We start from the raw sequence: 11,903 nt of genomic DNA, 5'->3' as shown, positions 1-11,903 counted from the left end.
GTTCACACTAACTTAATTTCACAGAAGCGTCACTGTCACAACAGTCCACATTCTCCATAAGCCAACGAGTCTTCCTGAGAAGACTGTACATGCCAAAACAATGAATGGTATGTTGTAACAGTTTTAATCTTATCTTTTCTTGTCTAAAAAAAGCTATTAGCAAAACCAAGAAATTCACTCCAAGGCTTGATTGTGTAATGCGCAAAAAACTCAAGAGCTACATCTCCAAATCTACAGGCCTCAGTTAGCTCGACAAATTAAAGAAAAAAAAAAAAGACTAAACAACTCCGGATTGTTTGGAAGAATTGCCTGGGAGAAAAGAACATGGCAGCATGGCTTAGCTTTGCAAAGTTACCCCTGAACAACAGGTCAGATCAAAGTGGAGATGTCTAGCCATAATGCACACCGTATCAGCACAAAGACTCATACTATATACAAGCTCGTTTTGCAGCTACAGGAGCCTGACCTTAACCCAATTGACCTTAAAAGGGCCTTAAAATTGCTGTGCGTAGACAAATGCCCACAAACGTCAATAAACTGATGCGATGTTGTGGAGAAGAGTGGGCCAAAATTTCTTTACAATGATGTTATGTTAAGTTATTGTCGCTAAAGGTTGTTTTACAAACTACTGAATCAGCAAAGAGTCCTGTGAAAACTTTCTTTTTCACTGGGTAGCTTTATCAATAATAATTATACAGCACATCTGCAAAACATTGCAAAAATAATAATTAGCAAAACATAAAAAAATTAGCACAAAATACAAAATGCTTCACTCAAAACAGAGTCAACGAACTTGTTCTCATAAAGCACTTTTCTGTTCTCAAAGCAGTTTTTATAGCATCTCTTTCACCCATTCATACAAGCAATTTTCACACTCTGATAAACAGACAGGGGTTCAGTATCTTGCCCGAGGATACTTTGGCAAGCAGACTGGTAGATGACCTGCACTACCTCTTGAGCCACAGCCATCCCAGTACTAGTAGCAGAGTCCTTGGTTTGTACTAAGTTACTCGTTTTACCACTGGTCCTATCCATGCTCTCACCCAGTGACATTAGGCGTCATGCTATCAGTCACTCCTCATGTCAGACTTCACCAAAGGTGTCACACAGATCAGTGTACAAAATAAAAAGTATTTTAGGCATGTGTTTCTATTTGCTCTCATATGTAAGGGTAAAGTTTTTAACTACTGCAAATGGATTCCTCTTAATTGTATTCACTCAACTTCACCTTTTCTTTGTAAGGCTTAAGTTATTTTTGTCCTGTGAACTGAAAGGAGCAGACAATCATTTTTAATAGCTGTTGGCATATGCCTGTGGACTTTGTGCCAGACCACTCACCCCTACCCATCCCAACAAAACAAAAGCTGTCACACCTTTTTCTTTGAAAGCTAAAAATCATTTTAAAGGCCCGTTTACACAAGAGCATTTTCAGTGAAAATGGTGTCATTTTGTTGTTTTTGTTTGTCGCCTTCAGACAGAAACGTGTCAGAAATCTCCGATCTCCAAAACACTGAAAACGCTGCACCCACTCACCCACCCCATTTTCAAAAAGTATCGTTTTCCCTCAGTTCTCATGTAAACGGGAACGTAGCCGTTTTCATTTTGAAACATTGTCTGTAAACGGGGTGTTGTAGGATACATTTTAGGGGTCTCCATGTTCCTTTTTGACTGCAAATTAAAACCCAATTAAAACCATAGTTACCAACAAATCACAGGGTTGAGCACGTTCTGATGCAGGCTGTTTATTAGACATCTTAGTAGCACACAAATAGTTAAAAAGACAGACAGTAGCATATGAAGACTGAGTTACACACACAGAGAAACAGAAAGGAAGAAAGAACCTGTTGATCATGCCACGGCTTCCTCATCACTCCCTCCGACCGAGGAGAGCCCGTGCTGAGATTAAGTATGAGTCCAAATAAAATCAAACTGTCCAAATGATCCATGGCGATGAGCAAGCTCTGTTGCAAAAAGTTACTAGTACTTAGAAATATACAAACACAAAAACAAAGGACAAAAAGCAAAAAGGTAAAAGCAAGAAGCCCTCCCGGGAGGTTGTGCCTTAGTAGTTGCTGGAAAAACAGACAACACGGACAAAGACAGTCGCTACATCTTCTCTTCTCTCCTCTCCTCTTCTAACCGTGGTATTTATACTCTTTCCCTTTCTTTGTCTAGGGTTTTGTGCACAGTCAGCGATTTACAAACATTCATTAAAAACTGTCATTAATTCCACTGTCATAATCTGAAAAGGCACAAACATCCCGGAGCATCTTCAATACATCAACAAGACAGTAAGAAAAATTCATCACATTAATTGTCAGCCACAACCTCCTTGAGGCCATCCTAAGGCACTCTTGGAGAAGGATTTACAACCGCTCACACTTACACTTGACCAGATACGAGGGAGAATGACCAGATATGAGGGAGAAAGTGGGGCCCATTTTGCCCCCGGACTTGTTGCATGGACAGATTTACACTTTCTTGATTTGCATTTCCAAAGTTTTTGGCTGTGCTACACAAGCAAGTTAGCCTACGGCTAGGTCCACTATACAGAATTATCCCTATAACCAGTATAAATCAAAAAATGGGCAAACAGGATGACTGGTGTCCTGTACACGAACCCAAAAAAGGCAGCTTTATGAGCTGAGACCCCTAAGCATGAATTTTAATGAGCAACAGGTTCATCACGGGGCTACACCAGAAGATGAGTATGCTTTGAGGATGGTCTGAGAGGGCCTGCTTGGCCACAGCAGTCTGTTAGGGAGGGGTAGCAGAGCTTCTGGGGCCCTGATCACAAATAAGAGCAACTCAAACAGGCCTCAAATCTTCCTGCTACTTTTAGACACACAATATGCATTTATTACATTGTAGAAAGCAGTTTAGTTGCAAATAAACAGAAGTGGGAATAATAATTTTAAATGTCAGTATTGGGTGATAAAAATAAATCCCAACAGCGTAACGTTTTCAGACATGCGCACTATGGTTGTGGCTTCTATATCCAAACCGCCAACTTGTGGCCTGGCAATAGGAACTGCAGCGTTTTCAGCGTTTTGCGTTTCAGTGTTTCCACTGGAAACGTTGTCGTGTCTTAGTCTTTGTTGGACACACCCATACTGGCGACATGACTGACTGACTAAATAACATGTTACATGCCACTACTCTGTGGATGTGACTTTCACTTGTATATATATTTCAGACCTTAAATGTCAAATTCACCATTTTTCCACTGACATGATTAAATGCAAACCGACTTTAATCATCCTATTCTCCTCTTTGTGTTTGGATTCAACTTCAGATTTTCTGTAAAACTATCCTGTTCAGTATACTTTATTGTGGATTTTACAAAAAGTTTATTTATGGAATATTAGTTAAATTATTCCTAAACAGCAAGGTACAATTTTGGAATACAACTGGAATCTGAAAGAGAAGTTTAACCTGGAGGTTAAGCAGCACTGCTTGTGTTTTACATTAGACTTGTTACTCAAATCTAATGTGAAAATCTTATTATAACCTTTCACCAGCATTAAGGAATTTGCAGACACACGGGGAAAGGACGCAAGTGAAAATCAGTGACAGTAACTAAAATCATTTAAGGCATGATAAAGTGGGTGTGTGTGGGTATGAATCCAAACAGAGCAACAAGCCAAAGGATCAAGTCTGTCAAGAGCAGATGGTGTCTGGGTCTGTGACTGTGTATTAACTCGTAGGCTCCTGTGTTTAACTTTCTGTATGGTTGATCAGACTTAAAAAATGAGTTATGACACCTTGAAGAAGTTTGAAGATGAATACAGTCACGTGTATTTTTTGCTCTCCATTGTGCTGTTGTCACTCAGTCAATAACTCACAGCTGACAGACGATACTGCTTGAAAGAAAAATATTTGAAGGTTGAATTTATGCCGCTTCTGCTTGACCAGCAATTAAACATCACACATTGTCGGGGAAGCTGACAATGTGTGATGTTCTGTATAGATTGCAAAAAAATCTATACAGCTCTGTATGTAAACAAAGGTAATGTTATCCAAGCAAGTATGACTTTTGCTAAAAGGGTGGCGTGTACGTCATGTGGAAAGTACAGGCCACAGCTTGACAAGTTCATAAATTACGCACATTTTATATATATCATTAATTAACTACGCTCTCTTAAAAGTATGTGAGGAAATCTTTAACCAGAAATGGCTACAGCCTGAATATCATGAAAGACATCAATGCAAACTGTTTTTGTTAAAGCTGTTAGTACAGCTAGTGTAAATATGAAGGAATATGATGGGTTTTTTGCCTTGAAATTTGGGGTTATTTCAACCTCATTCCTAGATTTATTTTTATATTTTGTGTTTTGTTTTTTTTGTCCTCTATTTCCTTTTGTTTATGTAGTTTATATATATATATATATATATATATATATATATATATATATATATATATATATATATATAGAGAGAGAGAGAGAGAGAGAGAGGTATATAGATAGATAGATAGATAGATAGATAGATAGATAGATAGATAGATAGATAGATAGATAGATAGATAGATAGATAGACCTAAAAATAAAAAGAATGGCAATGCAAACAACATATGGTGTGAAAATTAAAATATTTTTTTTAATGCTCTCAATAAAAAAAGTCGCAGTTAAAAAAAAAACTTTTAGCTCATACTGTGTCAACGTTAAGGTTGGTGATTACTACAAAGAAATGAAAAGTCATTTACGTCACTTTAAAGCACGGAAAACCCCCGTTTTCAACCTTTAAAGCTGACTTTTTCAGAGTGCCTTTATAGCTACATAAGAATTGTATTGTTTTATCTGGTCTCTAAGGCAGTATTGGATTTTCAGTGTAAACATTTTGAATTGTTTTATTGTTATTGCACTGCAAAAAAGGTCTTAAGTGACAAGTACAGTGATGTTTCTCCATGTAGAGGTGTATAATTTCCTTTACGCACATCCTTTCTCCAACACATCCATCTCCTAATCAATCAAATGCTCTGCAGTGAAAACTATTATCAATCTTTGATTGAAAGCCATTATGCTGACACCACACTTGGGTATAAAACAGACAACCTGCTCAGAATCAGTAGATTTGCACTCGAGGCATCACTCTAATCGCACTGTTTGTTTATACATATCTCAACCTATCCTCACAGGTAGAATAACTTTGCCATTTTTAATTTCCAATTTTAAGTATGCATCTGATTTTAACAGAAATGTTTCTTTCTTCTTGCACAGAGACATGTCGGGGAAAGTTATTGTGGTATTCGCACTGCTGGTTGCATTGCTTGTATCTGGAGCAGCTTCCTCACCTGAAGCGTCTGCAGCTGGAGAGACAAAGGAGACAAACGTGCTCCGGCAGCTTCTAGCCAAGCATGAGACGCTGAAAGACTCCGCTGGAAAACAAAGGCAAGCACCCAGAACCAACTCTGCACGGGTGGAACGACGGACGCACCTTTCAGATGATGAACGCGAGATAATGACCAAGCAAATAATGCAAGCAATTTCAGGTATGCTGCAAGGTTGGGTGTGAAAGTTGTGATTGTTTTGTTTTTCTTCTGCCAATTAGAGAAATGTGTGAATGGGCAGAGATCCAAGGAACATGCTCAGATCCGTGTACTGAACCCTTATGTGTGTGGTTCATGTAGGAATGGTTTGTTCACAGAGCTGATGAACTCTGAGTGCATGACAGATCGGGACTACCAGGGCTGGGTGGACTTTGGACGCCGGGACACAGAATGAGGCACATCCCAACAGCTTGAGAAGTCCCTCGCTGCTTTTTTTTGTTGTTGTTGTTCAGATTTTAATTTTAAAAAGTTAATGTTTTACTTCCCATGCAACTTCATGAATAAAAATTTTTTTTTTGCAGATTTATCAATCTAGTTTTGATTCCATATCTTTGGTGATGAATGGACTGAGAGTCAAGAGTGTGCTGGATAGAAATGAAAAATTTTATTCACAGGTGGTGATGAGTTTATACACAGACTGACATGTACAATTACGGCAAAGAGCAGTGCAGAGAAACAGTAGTTTAATTTAAGTAGGAACACAAATCATCATAACCTGTGTTTATGATTTCTTCCCTTTTAAATCCATGGTATCCTATGCCTTTTTGCAAGAGTTGATTTGTCAAAGAGAGTGATGCCATTTAAATTATTATGACAACTCTTCTACTTGTATTTATTAAAATATTACTTATTGCCCTTAAAGTCACAGAAATCACACTGAAACGCCTGGCGTGATTTGAATTGAATTTAAATCCCAGTGGTTTAAAAATTCCTGATGACTCGATTTCTACAGCAGATTTATCCAAGCACGACTTTCAGTCACTTGACGTATTGCTTTCACTGTCTTTCATGCAGCATGCAAACCTGATTTAGTTTTGGTGAGGTTTGGCTCAGAATAAAGTCCATAAAGCCATAACTTTAAACACCTTAGAGGTGAAACTGAAACGTGCATGTGAACGCAGGTAACAAACTGCAGGACAGACAGTTTACAGATGTCAGCATTATTAACATCACTCAGTTTGGTCATTGAATCATCAGGCAGCTGTCTTCTCAGTGACTCTTTATATTTGACAAACTTATATACAATATGCTTTTCTCAACATAGCAGCTAATAAGCAGGAAGACCAGACTGGATTTTAGTGCATTTTCAGTGACAGCATTGGTTTGTGGTTTCAACTCTGAATAATTTACAGCACACAGTCTTATTTCATTTCAGTTATTATTTACACATAGCTGATGATTTTCTTTGGAAGCTAATAAAATGACAGGTGAGGTGTTTTTTTGTTTTTTAAACCAGTGATGGTTTTAAAATAACAGGCAAAACACACAAGTATAAAAAGTTTTTTTTTTTTTTTTTCTTCATGATGTTCTTTTTTGTGTAAAAAGAAGCAGTGTGGGAGTCAGAGCGGTGATCAGGTGCTTTCCTGAGATGAAAATGTCCCGCACATAAAGAACAATTTACTGTGCACAAGTTCATAGAAAAAGACAGCAGTGCACACTACCGATAACTCAAAGTATGGCTCTAACACATTCTGTGGCTTTTGTTTTCAAGACACGGGTGCTGTGGTGGGCACTGAAGTGCACGGTGGGAATCACATGGCTTTATGCAAAGTCACTGTGGTGAATGAGAGAGGAGTGGGGTGGTGAATGCATCACTGACTGTTTTCCTCTCTTTGCCACTGGGGCCCATCATCCCCCAGGCTGCCACTCTGTGCAACCCGAGACTCTGAAGCTTCTCCACCAAGTTCCAGCTAAAAATGTTCCTTCGTCCCTGTGTGTGTGAGGAGGAGCCGCCTCCTTTGTCCGATACTGTGGAAGATGAAGTTTTTCCGCTGTGGGTGTGGCGCAGGTTGTGATGGGGGTGACGAGAGGCTGAGATGCCGCGCTCTTGCAGCAGCTGCAGGAGTCCCAGTGATGAAGCACTTACATTTGTGACAGCGGTCCGACCTCCCTGACCTAAGTCCGGGTGGGAGTGCGTTGAAGTGCTCACGTGCTCACGGTCCCGAGAAGATGGCAGGCCGAAAGAGTGAATGCTACAAAAAAGAAAAAAAAAAAGAAAGAAAAACTATTAAAACCAAACATTACACAACAGCTGCTTTTACAAGTACATGCATATTCATATAAAACTACTGAAAAAAAAAAGACATCATCAAAAGTTTTGGTTAGTTTAACACATCAACACTAAAACATGGAGAAACATGATGTTAATATCCCAGTGATGAGGAAAAGAGATCTGGTGGTTTGCATGAAAGGAAACCTAGTAAGGGGAAGACATGTTAGAAAAAAATAGAGTAACAAACCCAGATGTGAGGAGTCAAAACAAGTGAGAGCAGACATTACACCATGAAGCACAGCATTAGCTGCCATTCATAATGGCTCTTTTCTAGACTTATTGATCACTCAATCCATGCACAGAGTGGGGACTGGAGGTGCTGGAGATCATGCCTCTGTCGTTAATATTAAAGACACCAATCAAGCATTCAGAGTGTGTATATATAACACCAGGCTCTTACTTTTCCCTGAAGGCTCCTTCTAGAGTTGGAGAAAGAGCCTTGACAGACGTTTTCTGCCATTGAGAGGGTACAGAATGGAAGTTAAGAAAGACAGAGCAACATATCTTTAATATGTAATATCCACACTTGTGTAAAGTGGACCTATTGTGCTCATTTTCAGTTCCGCATTTTTATTCTTGGAGTCTACTCCAGTAGCTTTGAATGAGCCGTTTTAGTTGGTCTGGCTTTAAGGCCACCTTCACTTTATGGCAGCTTTTTTCTGATTGGCTGACCCTTGCAAACAGAAGATTTGAAAAGCAGGTGGGTGGGGCTTTAACAGCTATGTGCCTGGGATGGCCATGTTAAGGATATCCCCTTCTTCTTTGACATCATAAAGAGCACATACATTGACATCATGATGTGAAACTTTGCCCATGTCTAGTATTGGATCCACCAGTTCACAAAATAAGTATTAGGTCCACTTTAATGAAGGTGACACTGAAAAAAAGTTATGGGTTAGTCCTTGATTTTGTTTAAAAGCAGCAACTCAGGTCCATCACATTAATACAAAACTCACATTGTCTAAGCAGTATTTACCGTCGTCGTGGCTGTGAAAAAAAAAACACTAAGGAAACACAAAATACCCCAGTAGCAGTATGTAAAAAATTCTTACCTAGTGGAGAAGGAGGGGATGAGTAGGGAGGGTTGAAGGACTTGGCAGGTAGTGATGGTATGTGTGGGAGGGGTCTGAGGGAGGTTGGGACCTGATGAGGAGACTGAGGTTATGGAGGGAAAAGGGTACATTATACTACACGTATAGGAAAGTAAACATCTAAAAGAAAAAAACAAAATAATATTACAGGGAAAGGCAGCTCTCTTCAGTAATGAGGAGATATGCGCATCAGTAAGCATGTCATCTGGAAGGGAGTAGAAATGACACAAGTAACTGTGTGTAGTGTGTTGTACCTATGCCGTGAGCTCCAGAGAGCTGTGACAGGTCGGGCTCGTCCTCCTCCAGGTCGTTTAAGCTGTAGACGTGCTGTATGTCGACCTCAAGCTCCCTGAAGTCTTTTGTTAGGACGCCCGGGCGTGGATGCAGGATACCTCCCAGGTTTGGTTTCGCCAGCTGCTGCCACTGGTGCAGAGTCACTGAGCCTGAAGAGGAGCGTCAGAAGGGACTGCCATTGAAGTGTGTAGTAACACAGTGTCGATACATGACAAATACTGCATCTTTTTTAATTCTCAAAGCAGGGCAGCTTTTTATCTGTGATATTTACTACACAGGCTAAGGTCAAAATCATCATCTTCTGTCTTGTTTTAGACTCCATAAATGCTGGAACAGGTTGGAACACATGATGAGACACAGTTTAAAACTGAAAGATTTACCTTCCAGAGGTTTGACAATCTGCAGGCGGTCAGGCAGGTAGGACCTGGATACTCCAGAGGAGCCACAGGAGTGTCGTGAGCTACCATTGGAGTAGTTGGTGCCTGTGGACGCTGCTGGGCTGGAGGCCAGGCTGTCATTTGGTGTCAGGAAGCCACTGGAGCCCTCACCTTCCTCGCTGTCTGCTGCCAAGGCACGGAGTTTACGTTCGCGCTCCACATCGAAGAAAGGCCTCTCAGAAGAATGGTTCTGCTGGCGGACTGAGAGGTTGCGCAAGGCAGTTTCAAGGTCCTGGCCTCCTGGTGTGCCTGGTTGACCCAGACGTTTTGGCCCACTAACACTATAGGGGAAAGATGAACAACATTATTCTAAAGTCAACATCCTAAAGCTTTGAAAAAACACCAGTTCTCTCATATTGTATTACAAAAAGTTTGTGTAAAATCTTTAGACATTATTGTGGCATCTGATATCTAATCTAACCTGCTGTCTTCTTTCTGAGCATGACTGGAGCTCGGCTTATCTTCCAAGGTAAGGCTGGCATTATCAGAGCCATAGTAGCTGGTCCGAGGGGTGCTGTTAGAACTGGAACGTGCAGACACTGGGCTGGAGCCTGGCACACCCGGTGAGTGGCATTGAGACCGCAGCCTTACAGCCTTGTTCACCACTTTCACTGTTTCAAAGACACGCCAGGGGTGATTCCTGCCAGGAGAAACAGCACAAGGTACAAGGTGAGTGTGTCTCTCACTTAAACCATTCACAGTCAGCACTGACCCCACAAAAAAAAAAAAAAAAAAAAAAAAAAAAAAAATATATATATATATATATATATATATATATATATATATATATATATATATATATATATATATATATATATATTCAGAATGGCAAGCCAAATGCAAAAAAAGTTTTACATAAGCCACAGAAACAAGGAAAATGTATAAAATGTAATGTTTTTAAAAGCAACAAAAAAGGTATTATCAACATTTCATAGTCAGAAACAAGAAGAAAAGCACTTTTAAAATAACAGAGTTGTTCTGTAGACAAATTATGTAGCAGTAACAAAACAGGTTTCTTGCTACGTCTCATTTATCAGCGTCTGCTTCCTGTCTCCAAATGTTTTATTACAATAACAAAACATGTAGCACACGCCTGTGTTTGGAGACTGTTAACAAAAGAAACTACCACGAATCTATGGAAGCTTGTTTCTGCCACTGAAAAATTATTATTATTTATTTTTTTTTTTTTTGCTATCCATAATTTAAAACATAAGTCAAAATTTTGAGTTACTTTCTCAAAATTTCAAGTTAAGAATCTCAAAATTTTGAGATAATTAACTTGAAAAAAATTTTTTTTAAGTGATGGAGACAAGATTCCATAGGATGCAGTGTATTGTACTGATAATATTATCACTTTCAAATGATGTATGACATTATTATTTGATATTATTTGCTGCAGCTATCAATTATTTTAGCAATCGAGTATTCTATCGATTATTCTATTGGTTAATCAAGTAATCGGATAAGAAATATTTTTGTCTTATTAATGATCAATAACAAATATACAAAGGAGAAAAAGCACAGGTCTTTTTAAATGAACTGCTCATTGTTTCCATTTTAGAAACTGCAGTGTTTTTAATAGTTTAACTGCACACAACATCTGTCAAAAAACTAAACCCTTTCAATTTATTTATCTGCCATATTAACATTTTCTTAAATGCAAAAATAAATAATCACAAGTGCAATAATGTCAAGTACAGTAAGGTATACAACTTTAACCAATAAAATAGCCTTCTTGGAAGGCTTTCTTACATCAGCAGGAAGCAAAAAAAAAAGTTATGACAGTATTGTATCCCCTGGATTTGGTAAATTTGGTGTATGTGTGTGTGTGTGTGTGTGTGTGTGTGTGTGTGTGTGTGTGTGTGTGTGTGTGTGTGTGTGCTGGTGAATGAGTTAGAAGAAGAAGAAACAGCCTTTATTGTCCCACAGAGGGGAAATTTGGGTGTAACAGCAGCCGCAGTTATTATAAATATAAATAAAAATATAATAATTTACACTATTAAGAAAAGAATATATATATATATATATATATATATATATATATATATATATATATATATATAAAAAATCAACAAACAATATTAACCTTAATACTACTAATAATAACACTATATACAATGTACATGATGTGCCTGTGTGTTGAACCTTAACAGGCCGGACTATTTACAGTATATTATATATTATCCTACATTGTGTAGGTTATTGTGGTTTTTGTTGGGAGCAGTGATGGTTATAAAGTCTTACAGCTGCTGGGAGGAAGGATCTGCGGTAACGCTCCTTTGTGCATTTAGGATGCAGCAGTCTGTCACTGAAGGAGCTCTCCAGCTCAGCAACAGTTTCATGCATGGGATGGGAGACCTTGTCCATCAGTGATGTTATTTTGTTCAGAGTCCTTCTGTCTCCCACCACCTGCACTGAGTCGAGAGGACATCCTAGGACAGAGCTGGCTTTCCTGATGAGCTTGTCTATCCTCTTCCTCT

The 11,903-nt window shown here is 39.0% G+C and overlaps 3 protein-coding genes across 9 annotated transcripts in view; 1 reads left to right on the top strand and 2 right to left on the bottom strand.

Annotated features, from left to right (window-relative positions):
* Positions 1–1,886, bottom strand: part of LOC115784636 (keratin, type I cytoskeletal 19-like) — an 8,848-nt gene extending 6,962 nt beyond the window's left edge. The window contains exon 1 of the mRNA XM_030735944.1: positions 1,842–1,886. Within this exon, the coding sequence (XP_030591804.1) occupies positions 1,842–1,868 (27 nt within the window). The 5' untranslated portion in view covers positions 1,869–1,886. The remainder of the gene's footprint in view (positions 1–1,841) is intronic.
* Positions 1,887–5,223: 3,337 nt separating this feature from the next.
* Positions 5,224–5,723, top strand: LOC115789847 (gastrin/cholecystokinin-like peptide). The gene is made up of 2 exons (XM_030743401.1): positions 5,224–5,491; positions 5,647–5,723. The coding sequence occupies exons 1-2, from the start codon at positions 5,224–5,226 to the stop codon at positions 5,721–5,723; spliced, it is 345 nt and encodes a 114-aa protein (XP_030599261.1).
* Positions 5,724–5,909: 186 nt separating this feature from the next.
* The window catches only part of hap1 (huntingtin associated protein 1), a 38,737-nt gene continuing 32,743 nt past the window's right edge, over positions 5,910–11,903 (bottom strand). For 2 of the 7 annotated variants that reach the window (XM_030729442.1, XM_030729458.1), the window contains 5 exons: positions 9,845–10,063; positions 9,367–9,704; positions 8,947–9,135; positions 8,654–8,756; positions 6,859–7,521 (listed from right to left, as the gene is read on the bottom strand). In XM_030729442.1, the coding sequence (XP_030585302.1) occupies positions 7,101–7,521; positions 8,654–8,756; positions 8,947–9,135; positions 9,367–9,704; positions 9,845–10,063 (1,270 nt within the window). In that variant the 3' untranslated portion in view covers positions 6,859–7,100. Of the gene's footprint in view, positions 7,522–8,001; positions 8,055–8,653; positions 8,757–8,946; positions 9,136–9,366; positions 9,705–9,844; positions 10,064–11,903 lie in introns of all 7 variants that reach the window. The other 5 variants (XM_030729475.1, XM_030729483.1, XM_030729467.1 and 2 more) reach the window with 5 other exon arrangements.

The sequence above is a fragment of the Archocentrus centrarchus genome, chromosome 1, assembly GCF_007364275.1.
Source record: "Archocentrus centrarchus isolate MPI-CPG fArcCen1 chromosome 1, fArcCen1, whole genome shotgun sequence".
Taxonomy (NCBI): Eukaryota; Metazoa; Chordata; class Actinopteri; order Cichliformes; family Cichlidae; genus Archocentrus; species Archocentrus centrarchus.
This window is presented reverse-complemented; position numbering and strand designations above follow the sequence as displayed.